Source organism: Camelus bactrianus, chromosome 19 (genome assembly GCF_048773025.1).
Source record: "Camelus bactrianus isolate YW-2024 breed Bactrian camel chromosome 19, ASM4877302v1, whole genome shotgun sequence".
In the NCBI taxonomy this organism is placed as follows: domain Eukaryota; kingdom Metazoa; phylum Chordata; class Mammalia; order Artiodactyla; family Camelidae; genus Camelus; species Camelus bactrianus.
In genome coordinates, this window is record NC_133557.1 from 29,222,706 (window position 1) to 29,236,964 (window position 14,259).

The 14,259-nt window shown below is 54.1% G+C and overlaps 1 protein-coding gene across 1 annotated transcript in view; it reads right to left on the reverse strand.

Moving 5' to 3' along the window:
* APCDD1L (APC down-regulated 1 like) overlaps positions 1 to 10,225 on the reverse strand; it is a 50,681-nt gene extending 40,456 nt beyond the window's left edge. The window contains exon 1 of the mRNA XM_074347495.1: positions 9,868 to 10,225. Within this exon, the coding sequence (XP_074203596.1) occupies positions 9,868 to 9,916 (49 nt within the window). The 5' untranslated portion in view covers positions 9,917 to 10,225. The remainder of the gene's footprint in view (positions 1 to 9,867) is intronic.
* Positions 10,226 to 14,259: the final 4,034 nt, after the last annotated feature.

Here is a 14,259-nt window from a genome sequence, read left to right on the forward strand (position 1 = left end):
CAAAAGTCTTGTAAGACTTAGAAGACCGTAGAAGAAAGAGTACGTCCACACATCAGTTTTAAAAGCCCAGACTCTCTCCCTCCTCGGCAAGTCAGTTTTCATGTCAGCGACCGCGGGGTGCTGTTGAGGAAGTGGAGCCCGTCAGAATTTGGTTAAGGCTGATGAGCCAAACAGTAGACTTCAGTTTCAAACTATCTAGAAACCACACCCCACCACCAAAAACACATGTTAAAACAACTGTAATTGTACATTTCAAAGAACAAGTAATTTTGTTTTACTGTGGTCACCGGTAATTCCAAGCTAAATACATCTATGTCTTGTGCACTGTTTTTATGCACATTTTTGGGAAAGAGTACGGTCGGGTGTGAGCTATAGATTTGCTTCCCCTTTTCTGTATAATTTAATATTGAGGCTTGGGGAGGGCAGCTCAGATTTTGTAATGGCCGCAGAGCTCTGGGGACAGCTCTTTGCCGGGCCCCAGACTCATGCCCCAGGCGGAGGGGAGGCACCGGGGTTCACAAGTCCTCCAGGGTTACAGTCAGGAAGGGAAACTGCTGTGAGCAGGAAATGGGAGCGTGGACCCGAGGCAGGCAAACACGGCACTTGTCCACTGCAGGTTTGCTTCAAGCAGGACAGGACTTGAGAAGGGGGCGGGGGAACAAGGAGTCCTCAGGGCAAAGCCTCCACTGCTAATGGGAGCAGCAGGCAGCACCTCACCGTCCCTGGCTCCTCTGTGTGGTGGACCGTGGGTCTCCCGGCCCCTGGGCTCACTGTGTTGAGACTGTTCGTATCCCAAGGCCCCCAGGGAGCAGTGCGTCCTGGGCTTACTGGGTCTGGTACCCCACCTGCTGTGAACGAGTCCTGAGCGACCGAGAGCCCACCAGGCTGCCGTCTTCCCAGGTCTCTGCCTCTTCAGGAGCATCCTGGTCCAGTGGCCTCCATCCTCTCAGGTGTGGAATGGTGATAACAGCAATACCCAAATCACAAGGCAGTTGTAAAGAAATAATAGAGTGCTCCCTCAGTGCTTAACAAAAGCAGGTGCCCAGTGGACGTTGGCTACTGCTGACACTGAGCCATCCATAGCTGTGGTCTGGCCTTAGTCATCCATCTGGGACTCCAGTTCCCTCTTCTGAAGTCCTGTCTACTTGACTGGAGACAGGGCATCTTTGGCAACCCCCTCTCCTTGCAGCAGGGAGGGTGCAGGATCCTGTCTAAATGCGTGAATGGTTGGGACACTGCTGTTCCTCGAATCAATACCCAGGAACACCAGCCTGCCTAGGACTGTCTCTACCGCCCAGGAGAGCTGGTGCCGTTTGGGGCTGAGCCCACTTCTGACACCAGGACCCAACCCTGCAGCCAGGTCAGATTTCACAAGCCTCAGCCAGCCTCCATCACTTCTCTGACCAGCCTCTTCTTGAGATCCTAGCAAACCTGGGGGAGTGCAAGTCTGGGAGACTGCAGACCCAGCCCCTTTCCTTGGAACTCCCAGCCCCAGATGGAATTGATCCTATAGGAAGTACAAAGGATTTGTACGTAGAAGGGAAAGAAAAAGATACATAAAGACAAAGAGAGAAATCAGCCACAATCCCACCTCTCGGAGATAACCACTCATTCATATGTTTTCTTCTTCTTTTTTTTTTTAAATAAGAATGCCTCTCTCGGGGGAGGGCATGGCTCAAATGGTAGAGCACATGCTTACCATGCACAAGGTCCTGGGTTCAATCCCCAGCACCCCTTCTAAGAATAAATAAATAAGTAAACCTAATTACCCCACCTCAAAAAAATGAACAAATTAAAAAAAAATGAACTCGAGTACAAACAACAGCATAGGTGAATTCCTCAGCATAATACTAAGTGAAAAAAAAACAATTCGCAGAAAACTGCATAGAATACAGTTTATATATATATAAAAGAATGCCTCTCTCCACCATGAAAACATAATTGAGATCAAATTTACATACACTGGGTTTCTGTTTCAACATTATGCCAGAAGTACCTTCCCATCATCCAACATTTTTTGGATATAGAATTTTTTATGGATGCATAATTGTCTCAAAGTTTATTTAAGTCATTGCCTAATGTCGAATATTTAGGCTTTGGTCTCCTGGCCTCGCCCCTCCCAGGTCCCTGGGTCTGGCTCAGTCCTGTCCCACCCACCTCTCAATTGTAGGCTGATCCCATGACTTCTTGAACCTCCTCTTCCCAGAAATGCCTGGTGCCAACCCACCCACCAGAGCGGGCCCTTCAGATGCAACACGAGATGTTATGGGCTAACCGCATCCCCCCAAAGCCATGTTCAGGTCCTCACCTCCAGCACCGGAGAATGCGGCTTTTTTTAATTTCTAGAAACAGCGCCGTTACAGATGCAAATCGTTCAGATGAGGTCATATTGGAGAAGAATGGGCCCCAATCTAAGATGCCTGGTCTCCTTACAGGAAGAGGAGGAGAGGCGCAGACACACAGGGAGAAGACAGCCATGTGAGGCCAGAGGCGGAGGTGGGAGTGACGCATTTAAACTCAGGGCGCGCCGAGGACTGCCTGCAAACACCAGAAGCCACGAGAGGCAAGGAGCAGGTCTCCCTTGCATGTTTCAGAGAAAGCGTGGCCTGTTGACACCTGGATTTCAGGTTTCCATGTACAGTAGCCCCCGGACATAAACAGGCTTTCCAAATCCCTCCTTCCTGAAGCCCACGGCACCATCCCAACCCACCAGATGGGCACTTGGGGTACATCACCAGGCGAAGGCAACACAAGCTCCTTCACATAGGAAGCGGGAATCTGGGCATCTGACTCCCGTCCCTTACTCTGCACCCCCGTCCTCCTCTGATTCTGTCCAACCACCTTTTCTGACCCTTCCTCCCCCTGGACCCCTGAAGTCCCAAAATGCCCTGCAGCCACCCCTAAGAAGCAATGCGGCATAGTCCCAGGACTGGGACCTGCAAGGCAGTGTCCTGTCACGTTAATAGTGACGGGGGGACATCACCAAGCCCTTGTTCTACGCCTGACACTGTGCCAAGCTTCTCACGTGGACGCTAACACCTACTTCTCACAGCAGCCCCTCGGGCAGGCGTCAATCCACAAAGGAGGAGACTGAGTCTCAGAGGGACTAAGTAATTCTCAAGTCAGTGCGGCCACTGGAATTTGAATGTGGGCAGTTGAGTTCCAGAGCCCAGCCAGCGCTGCCATCTGTGCAGATGGGCAGTTAGGATCCTTCCCTCTTCAACAACCCTCAGATTAATGTTTAATTGGGGATTTAAAAACTGTTCTTGTTAGCATGCCTGTGGTCTCTGCACTGCGATCTTTCCCGTTAGGTCGTGTTATGTAAACTGTCGGCCCAGACGCCTCAGAGCCTGCGTGTCTCCCAGTACCCAGACTTTGCCCTAAACCCTGGTTCTTTCAAACAGGCAGCAAGGCAGGGTGATCCTTGCCTGAACTTTGAGCTGAACAGCCCCAGAAGGGGATGGTTGAGGCATGAAACTCAGTGGCCCACAAATCTCAGCCCCTGCACTTGCCGGCTGGATGACCGTGGGCTTGTGGTCTTGCTTCCGTATTCTATACAAAGCGGTGCCCTGATCACATAGGAGGTCACAGAGTCAAACGGGGTACCGTGTACGATGCACTTAGCACTGTTCTTGGGCTGTGTGTCTCTCTCAGAGGAATGTCAGCCTCTCTCTTGCTTACATCCCCCACATGTGGTCATTTATGGGAAGGAGATCTGGCCATCTCTTCCCCTCTTGGGTAAAAATGCACATTTAGCTTAAAACCCACGTGCCAGAGCACGGGTTTCACTGGAGTAAGTGTGAAAGAGATGAGGACAGTAGATTCTCTTTTAGGAAGCCTAGGTGAACACACAGCAAGCTGGGGAAATATCCCGGGGACAGCTACTTTTCTATATATAAAGAGCACTAACAAATCAATAAGAAAAGATTTTTTTAAGACTGATGTAAAAATGGGCAAACAATATGACCTCATAGCTCAAAGGAAAATCAATAAAAGAGATACTACGAATAGACATTCCTTTTTGCTCATAATTAGAGGAATGCGCTTTTAAACAACCAAGCAGCACCACTGGCAAGATTTTTAAAGAACGACAATGATGAGGGTCGGTGAAGATGTGGAAAACGGGCACTGTCATTGGCCATCCATGGGCGTGTCGAGTGGTGCACCCTATTTGGAAGGAAGGCCAGTGAAAGAATCCTCAACACACACATTTTGCTGCAGCAATTCCACTGCTTGGAATTTACACCCAAATCTGCAGGTGAAGGAGAAGATAGGGGCATGGAACAGTGTTTTAAGCAGAAGGAACAGCATGTATGTGTGTGGAGGCTGTACTGGAGAAGGCATGGTGGACAGGTGGACAGAATTTCGTGTGACTGTTACCTGGTGGTGGCTGGTGACACCTTCTCTGAGGAGGAAGAAGGCTTATCTGTGAAGTGTGTGGGGAGGAGGGTCTGATGGGAACCGAGGGGTACTGGCAAGGGTGGAAGAGAAGGAAGAAGGAGCAAGAAGGAGGGAGAGAGGGTATGAACATGGTCAAGCTGGACGGAGAGTCTGGCTGGGACTGAGCCCCGTGAATCATAAGTGAGTCCAGTCCAGTTGGTGGACTTTCTTACATTCTGCATCTTGACAGCATGTAAGTGTTTTAAATCTCAAAATGCCCCTTGAAAGTGGCTGATGGCCTTGATTAGATGTGAAGGGTGATACTGAGAGAAGAGAAGAGGTGAAAGGAGCCAGAGTAGCTTCCTGGAGGGGGGGCAGGGGCGAGGCGGCAGGTCCCACCCTGCTCCCCCTCCCAGGGCTGCTGTAAGGTGGGGACAAGGGCAGAGCCTGCCTCAAGGGCTGCGGCCGGGGCGGCACTGAGCCCGAGCCTGTCAGACCCCTTGGACGCTGCTGAGTGTGGCCTGACACTATTACCAGCATTCCTCCTGGGCATTGAATTTGAGGGGGATGTGGGGGCCAAAATGACAGGTGACTGCATGTGTCCTGGTGTCGGGAGGTAGGCGCGACTCCTCAGAATCAGAAACTTTCAGGGCTGGAAGCCAATCCAGGGAACTCCCTCGCTAGTGCTACCCACCATCATCCAGTTTGTTCTTAGTTGCCTCCAGTGGTGGGGAGTTCACTACTTCTAGAAGCATCCTGGTCCTGCCCCCTGAAAACCCTTCAGTGGACCCTCCATCGCCCTTGACATAAAGTCTGACTCCTCCTGAGGCCCTGTGGCCCTCCATGACTGAGCCCCTGCGAACCTCTGCCCTCATCCACCCCTCACTCCCTCACTCTCTCACTCTCCCCTCACCAGTCTCACTGGCCTTCTCCCAGGTCCCTGAACACATCACTGTTTTCTTTCGCACCCAGGCCTTTGCACGCTGGTCCCTCTCCCTGGCTGTCCCTCCTCCTCCTCCATCCTTTGTGAAGGTTCAGCTTACGTCCCCTTTGCAGGCAGGCCTTCCTTCCCCGCCCCCGGCTCAGGCCAGCGGCTCCAGACGCGTTCTGTGGAGTGTTCGTCACTCTTGTAATTATCTGCTCATTGAATATGTCACTCACGGATCAGAAACTCACTTGGGCCCTGTCTGCTAGACAATTCTCCCCGTTACCAAGCTCACCGACCCCAGCAGTGAGGGCGGCCACCCTCCCACTTCATAGATCGGGAGACGGAGGAGGACCGCTGGGGCTGGAGGAGGGTTATAGGAGACGGTGTACCACGAGGGCCGACGCTGGCTCGCAAAACAGGAACAATGACTAATGTTGTTGCTGTTGTCGGCGATCTTGAGGACACACAGAACCTCAGAGTGAGAAGAAAATGCAGCACCCGCCCAAAGGAGACAGCCAGGAAGTGACTGGCCCAGGCTCAGGGGAGAGCAGGGACTTGCCCCTTTCTTCCCCAGGTCTGGAGAGTTGAGTGCAGGGTCCCGCTCTTGGCAGTAACGGCGGGAAGGCTTCGATAGGTTCTTGGTGTCAAGGTCTGACCCCACCTCATCTCCTTTGCTGCTCCTAGCAGCCCTTGAGCGCGGAGCCACCACTGTTTCCAGCTCACTGATGGGGACATAGGGGACAGAACAGGAAGGTGATAAAGCTTGGGTGGGACCCAGGTCTGAGGATCCCACGCCGTTGCTCTCAAGCTCTCCATAGCAGGCAAAACACGTGTTAGACTCAGCCATGCCCAGCTGACCTCCCAGAGCCCTGGTGGAGGTCCCGGGAGGGCACCAGCCCTGCCTCTGCAGTGCCCCAGTGCCCGCAGGACCCCTGGTTGCCCTCCCCGCCAGGAGATCTGGCGTCCTCCGGGACATTCTGCTCTCTGTGACGCCTTCACGGCCCACTCCTGCTGTGTGTTCACAGGTCTTGTGTGTTTCCTGCATCTGGGTCTTTCAGAAACTTCCTGAATACCCAAGGGGCCAGGGCACTGGCTCTGTACAAAGGGCTTCAGAAAGCCATTCTGGCTGGAAGAACAATCACACCAGCCCCTGCTCCTCCCGGCCACAACTCAAGGCCACCCCCAGCGCCAACTTCAGAACTTAGCTCCTTCCCTGGAGTCCCCCTAGCGCAGCTTCGCTGCCCTCAAGTTCAAATTGATCTCAGCCGCCTGCCTGCTTTTGCACTGGGCTGTTGATCCTCATTTTCCAGACTGGCCTTGGCAGCCAAGTGCTGTATCTTGGAAGTTTGATCAGGAAGCTCATTCCTGATCCAACTGCCAAGCTTGGAAGCTCCTTCTGGCTTCAAGCTTTCATGAACATAGTGAGCTTTCAATATACTGCCCAAGTACTTCTTCACGTGTCGCTGTTCGCTAGTTTGCCATCCAGACGGTTTTGGAATCGAGGAAGCCGCTGCATTTGCCTTGAGCTGGTGATTTTGCATTTGGAGATTGCAGCCTCGGTCAGGAGTGAAACGGCTGGCCATGATGATCCGTCTACAGCGTGTGCCCCGCAAAGTGGCGAGAGGAAGTCTCCGTTCAGGATTTTCCTTTGTTTTGAGTAACTAACACAATTATTGATCTCCATTCACATTTGATTTTTGGACGAGCGTGCTTAAGTTAATTTCCTCACCACTTTTATTCTCAGTTTGGAAACAGAGCCCCACGCCAACCACCAATTCATTATGGAGTAGCCTGTGATTTTGTCCTAGTTAATCTGTCTCTAAATGATAACTTGCCATTGCAAAGTATATGTCTAGAGATAAAAGCAGGACTGAAATGAGAAAAAAAAAATACAAACGAGAGAAAAAAAAAAAAAGAGGCTGTGGTTTCTCTTTTTCCCCCTCCAGCATAAATTGTTGAGTAAGGAGATTTTTAAAAGCCAGAAGTTTCTGTGGAGCAGACCACAGCTGGAGGCCAAGCACTGGCACGGAACACATCTGGCGTGGCCTGGGTTTGAGGCAGGTTTGCTGCCGTGGGTAACTAACCATGCTCACCCACAGCCTGGCTCTGGTCAGCCCCAAAGAGGACCTTTGCAGACATGAGACGGAGGGAGAACAAATGGGAAAAAATCAACGTCCAAATTAGAAATGACCTAAATGGTTCTGTTTTTCTTGGGGCCCTGCTGTGCCTTTGATTTCCTGATTGCTCGGAGCAAGAATAACAAAATCCATCCGAGGCGGTGCTCTTTGACAGATTCAACTGAAAAGGCTACCAGTTGAATGTGATGTATCCATCCCAGTGGGTCTCAATCGGGGACAGTTTTGGTCCCCAGGGGACATTTGACTGCATCTGGAGATGTTTTTGGTTGTCACATCTGGGAGGTGTTGCTACAGGCATGTGGTAGGCAGAGGCCGGAGATGCTGCTGGGCGTGTTGCAGGGCCCAGGACAGCTGTCTCTTGGCAGAGGGGGACCTGGACCACAGCATCACGAATGCTGAGGTTGTGTGTGTGTGCGTGTGTGTCTTAATGTGAACCCGCGTGGGGGGGCCACGCCACACTAAGGTCTCCTGAGCCTGAAGCTGTGAAGTCCAGGCTTGCCTCAGTGTGGGGACTGAAATTATTCAAGTATCTGAAGGATTAACGGGGTTCTGTTTCCTTTCACTCAAGCAAAAGGATCTTGTCGCCTGGTGATGCAGCCCGTGGTGAAAAGGACTTTTGAGAAAAGGCTCAGTGGAAAATGGTGCCTGGCTTAGAGCAGGGAACTTTGAAGGCAGCCCCAGGGGGACTGTCGCCCTTGCTAACGTCTGTGTCTGACTCAAGGGCCGGCGGGCTCCGCGGTGGCCGCCTCCGCGTGCCTGGGCCCGCCGGGCGCTCTTGGCTTCTCTCCGGTGGAATCTGTCTGACTGGCGGTGGCGAAAGGTCAGCAAGGAGCGAAGCAGCGGGACTCCGGAGGGAGAGCCGCGAGGCTACACTTGCAGTGATTTTATTGGCATGACAGAAGCTCGGGGCCTGCCAAGGACAACAGCCCTGTGCTGTGACCAAGGCTGCAGGTTTCTGGGGTAATCGGTCCCTCCGCTCTGGACTGTCCAGTTCCCACGGGAGGGAAGAGCCCGGGGAGGAGGTGGAGGACTGGCGAAGACACACGTTCTGTTCCTCCTTCTCCCTGTCCCAGCTCCGTGCCCAAAGGGAAAGTTTACGGAGTCTTTTCTCAGCACCCCTCCACACACCCACTCCCTTTCCTGGCCCTCCCTCACCCATGCACAGGGCTGCCAAGGCTGAGTTTTGCATCGATGGAGGACTCCGTGGTGGTGGCTAGCTGTGTGACCTGTCACCCCAGCCCTGTGATAAATGTCCCCTTTCAGTGGATGTATCTCCAACTCTTCAAACTGCTAACATACCCTCCCTCAGACCTTCCTTCAGACCCCTTTCATCTCTTCTCCAAATACCTTGCTTAGAAATTCGCAGTTGGAAAGACGACGGTGATTAAAGGGCCCCGAGGCAGACCTGACTTTGCTTCTCGTCCGCAAATGGAGTAAAGCGTGCCCGGCGGGACCTGGCGCCTCGGTGTGGGGCCGTGCGCTGGGTGCTTCTCCTGCCCTCCTTCTTGTAATCCTCACAATAATCCCAGGCAGAGAAGAGGATTTGCTGAGCCCATTTGGCAGATGAGAAAGCTGAGGTTCAGAGAGCAGATGGAGATGCCTGTCCAAGGCCACACAGGTTGATACGAAGCTGAGCTGGGCTTCTGAGCCAGGTAGTCTGACTTCAAGGCCAGAATTCCTAACCCTTCACAATGTGAGGCTGCCTGTGGGTGAGCCTGGGGCTGGGAACACTTCCACGACTATGGTTCTTATTGTCATTTTTGCCAGTGGTGGCACACTGTGGTCAGCTGGCATTTGGAAAGAGTTTTGTTCACTCCCACCCCCTGAGAAGAGCCAGGAGGAGAGCAGTTGGTCCTGGAAAAGGCACTGTCACCTCTACCAGGGGTCCTGTGGTCCCTTGCCTCCCCACCCCAGGCCTGCTGGGCACTAGCCGCAGCCCAGGGTCATCGTACCCTCTCCTAACTTCTTCCCCAGCTCTGCAGCAAGACAGAAGCTCTGAGGACCAACAGACCTAGGGTTCAGTGGGCAAGACCAGATTCCGCAGCACTGGTCTGAGTGACCTGGGGCTTGTACCATGTCACGGGGGCTCAGTGGGCCTGGGAGCCTCCTGCATCTTTTTGGAGGTCCCAGCCCCTCGGGGTCTGGCACCAGGAGCTGCTTCGAGTACCTGGAGGTCAGACTGCATTGAGTGTGTGGTGCAGGGCATGGTGACCGGCACCCCTGCATAGGACCCAAGAGGAACCTGGAGTCACGGCAGGTGCCGGCCAGGTGAGGCTGGAAAAGGACACGCAAGGCGCGGACTTGCCGGCCTAATGCCCAGACCCTTACAGCAGTCCCCAAGAAGCCCCAAGGAACGTCAGACGGCAGCTCCCTCCCTTCCGACCTCAGGAGGCCAGCCGGTGGGGGAAGGGTGGTACCTACCTCCCAAAAGCACCAGGACGCAAGCGTAGGGGAGCATGGCTGCGGGCATCCCGTCGGGGCTAGCAGGACGGCCCCCGGGGGCCTCCCTGATGCGGGCGCGGGTCTCTCCGGCAGCAGCGGATGCCGGCGGCCCGGCTGGGGTCCTGGGAAGAAGTTGCAAGGGCCCTGCGCCCCCCTCGGCGCTCACACGCGCTCACCCTCGCGGGCTGTTGATAGTTCTAAGTCGAGCTGCGCACTCATAGGTCCAACTTTCCAGAAGAGGTGGAGACAGCTCCCAGCGTTGCGCGCACACCAGCGCAGCGCTCCCAGCCCTCTGGCGCGGCTCCTCCTGCCATTCAGAACCCCTAGTCGACCCCCCTCCGCCCCCTGGTTCTTGCCTCCCCTCAAATCTTTGCAGCGAGCAAACTCTCCCTCAAATTCTTGTCCGGGCCAAGCCAGAAGGCGCTGTGCGCTCCTCCCACCAAAGCGCACGCCTATCCAGGCCGGTCCCTGGAAGGGCAGGAGGGTCAGGGGAAGCTCTTCCATGCCCCGCTGGGTCCTCAGACACCCAGGGCTTCTATTCAGGCCTTCCAGAGACTCTTGGAAAAGCTGCGTCAACTAGGAGCTGGGGGAGTGCAGGAGCGCAGTGAGAGTGGCCAACCTGGGGCACCCGGCTGCCCGCAGCCGCTCCCTGTAATTAGCTCCAAAGAGCATGGGCACAAACAGTGTGGAGCCGACCAGGGCGGTCCCCCCACCCCTACCCCCAGCTCCTCCTCCTGCCACCCACCCCCACTCCCATCTGAGTCAGTCAGTTTAGGGTGACAGCTCAGAGGCAAGGCGGCTGGAAAGACGAGGAGGAGGGCAGACGGGGTGCCCCCACCCCAGGCCCTGGCCCTCCCCAGGCAGCTCCCGAGCGGCAGGCAAGCATCTGGGAAGGAGGATCTCCCAAGTTATTGGATTTAGGAATGAAGATGAGAGAGAGAATCACTTGGATTGGAAACATCTAACTGGATTGCTCCTACCTGCGGGGATTCTCTGGATAACGGAAGTACAGCTGTGGGGGGCGGGGTGGGGGCCTGAGGACTGTAGATCAAGGTGTCCGCATTGTCATCCTTAACTGTGTGACAGAGGGACAGAGAGAGAGGACACAGAACTGAGGAGAGAAAGGAGAGAAAGTAAAAGAAGTGGAAGAGAAAGAAAAGAAAGAGAAAAGGGGAGAAACAAAGGGAAAGAGAAAGGCAGAGACAAAGAACTACGGAGGAGGGGGACAGGCAGAAAGGGTGAAAAGGCGGGATCGTAAGAGCATGAGAAAGAGGAGGGGGAATAAGAGAGATGGAGATTGTCCCCTGGGAGGACTTGGGACATGGGGACTGGGCTGTGCCCAGGGTGCACGTCCAGGCAGTTGACCTGCCCTCTGAAGGGCTTGCAGACCCGCCCATCCACATTTGTGGGCTGTGTGGCCCTGGGGGTCAGTAGACAGCACCCCAATTTTTGATTCCTCACCAGCTGGGGTGAGGCTCCCAGGGGGCCTCTGGAGCCTTTCAAATGCAACTTCAACCCAAGGACCCCCAACTGGGACCCCCAACCCCCCACCCTGGGCAGTCCTCAGCTGTCCTCTTCTCCAGAGGCAACAGAACAGCAGAAAGTGCAGAATGAGGCCACAGCGTGATCTTACACAAATGGAAATGCGAGAGAAACGATCAATTCCCTTCCTGAAAATGACTTTTTTTTTTTTTTTTTGGTCTCTATGGATTGCTGAGAACAGCTTGAGACTCGAGGTGGCCTTGCTGAAGCCACCAGCTCCGCCGCGGCAGACAGCGGCCGTGTGCCACATATTAAGTTTCCATGGAAGGGTTGACTTATGGGCAGAGGAGAGTTGCGAGGAGGGTGATTTATAATTGCATAATTGTGATTATTTGTGGCAATTATGTGCCTTTAAATTTTCAAAATTTACAATTCTGGATAGTTTTGAAAACTGCACGCAATTCTGTCCATGACTCTTCGAGGCTGTGCTCTCCGGGCTTCCTGTGTGTGGGTATTTTTCCATCCCAGGCCGCCGATGGGGGCCTGAGCATTCACGGTGTGGCTGTGGGGAGGGCATTACGTCGCTGTCTCGGGTGGGGTCGTGACTCGGTCCTTTCAGAACCAACTGGAAATGGAGCCTCCCCGCAGGGCATGGCGCTCCTGTGTTCGTTGCTGTGTTGGCTGATTTATAAAGAAGAGAGGAATGTCTGACAATAATGGAGAACTTGGTGTGGGCCGGGTGCTTTTGATGTATATATGCTTTATATCTGGACAACCTGATGAGAAGTAGGAAGTCTCATTGGCCACATTTCACAGAACAGGGAAACTGAGTTCAGAGAGGTCAGGCCACTGTCCCAACGCCACACAGCTGGAAGGATGGCAGAACTCCCGAGTCCCTGCTCATGTCTGTGATGCTCTGCGTTTCCCTGGGGTGCCCTCTTTCACTGTGCTGTTGGCCCCATCCTGAATCTGAAGCTCCTGGATGAAAAAGCCTGTTCTATAGTAACAGCCTTTCTTGGAGAGGCTTAGGAATGACAGGGAAACACTGTTCCCAAGTGCCGCCTAAGTCCCCTCTGTTGAGACTGAGAGTGACAGGTGGGACCCTCGCCCGCCCATCCCCGCCCATCCACACACTAAGGGTGGGTGGTGCCCAGGACGGCGGGAGAAGCGGGAAAGGGCATTCAAGGCCAACTGGGGCTGCTCTCCGGGCTTCACAGGTGGATGCACGGGGCCGATAGGCTACCTGTTCAATGCAGATTTTTTTCCAAAAAAAAAAAAAAGCAAAGGAAATGAATAAATAGTGTTTGAGCAAGACTCCCTTCGGTCACCAGGAGGTCAAACAAAAGAGAGACAAAGAACCAAAGCTAAAACTTGATTTGACTTCAAACATAGATATTTATTTTTAAACAAAAAAAAAATTTTTTTTTATGTTGTCCAGTCCTTGCATTTTGCTGGAAGGAGGGTCCTTGATTCCTGACCCTTCCTTATCTACAGAGCCATCACCCGAGAACGTGGAAATGGTGGTGATTATTAGGTTGTTTGGGGGACAAGCCAATTATTTCTTGAGCCCCAGCTCTGCTGGCCACGAGGCGCAGCCATGGGCAGCATGGTGTTTTGGCCTCCGCAGCTGGGCTTTTCTGGGTTGTTAATTGCAGGGCCCTCCCCAAGTGATCAGAGCTGCAGGGGGTGTGGTGGACACAGGGTGGGCTTTTGGGGAGCCGTGCACAGCTGAGTGAGGGAGGTGGCCAGGAGCCAGATGTCCCGGGTGGAAGTGGGCAGCCGGTGAGTGTTTATCTCCCACCCGACCCTCCCGCCAAATCAAAGTCGGGGTGGACCGAAAGGAGAGTGTTGCAGACTAGGCCTCTTTCTTCCCTCTCCAGCAAGCACCTACCTCCTCATCCTTGTCCCTGTTAAGAACACCACGGGAGGATAAGATCACCCCACAAAGTCTTGCTATAAAACGGTCTGTTTCCTCTGTATGTTATTAGGGGCGTCTGATCAAAGACGCGGTGCCGGGGCCTGGTTATCTAGTAACCAAATAGACATCCAGGTCGGCTTCCCTAGCTGGGTGAGGCAAGCGGAGGCTATTCTGGATGAAGTGAGGGACGGATCAGAGCAGGCAGGACCCCCACCCTCCCCGTGGTGACCACTCCTGCCTACAGAGGATCTCATTGGCTGGCCCTGGAGTCACCCAGACCCTCACTGCCACCCCTATGTTTCAGATGGAGAGAAGGAGGCAGGGAACTCATGTTCCTGCCCCTCCGGGAGAGCCCAGCGTCACGGGGTAACTGACGCCCCTTGTCCCCTCTGGTAATTGCCACGGCGTCAGTCTCCCCCGCCACTGCGCTGGTGCGCCGCTCTGCCTGCTGTGCCCAGCACACGCCATGTGTGTCGGGGGGCTCGCTACATTCTACTGAATGAATGAATGGTCAAATAGACTATCACAGAAGGAGCACTGGGTTCACGTCAGAAGACTTGATCGCAAGCTTAACGCTCCCACTCAGCCGCTCAGCAGGGCCGGGGCCAGGACGAGGAAGCTGGGGCCGAAAACCAGAGGGGCGCTCACTCTCAGGCCCTGCAGGTGCAGGGTGGGTGCCCGCAAGTGAGCTCCTCCTCATATTTTGAGCCTGGGGTGCGTCACTGGGCTCCCTCCAGTCCCAGCCCTGCAACTCAGTCCGTCTCAGTTTCCTCCTCTGTAAAATGGGGAGAGTACCCACGCTACCCTGTAAGATTCAGGAGACAATCCTCAGAGGGTTTGGGGAGGATCCTGAGAGGTGATACCAGTAAAGCTGTCAGCGTGGGCCTGGTGGGTCCTTGGTCCTTGGTAAGATGGCGGCCGTTTCCATTTGTGAATGAGTCCCCCGAACACGGAGATTTGTGACTCCCATG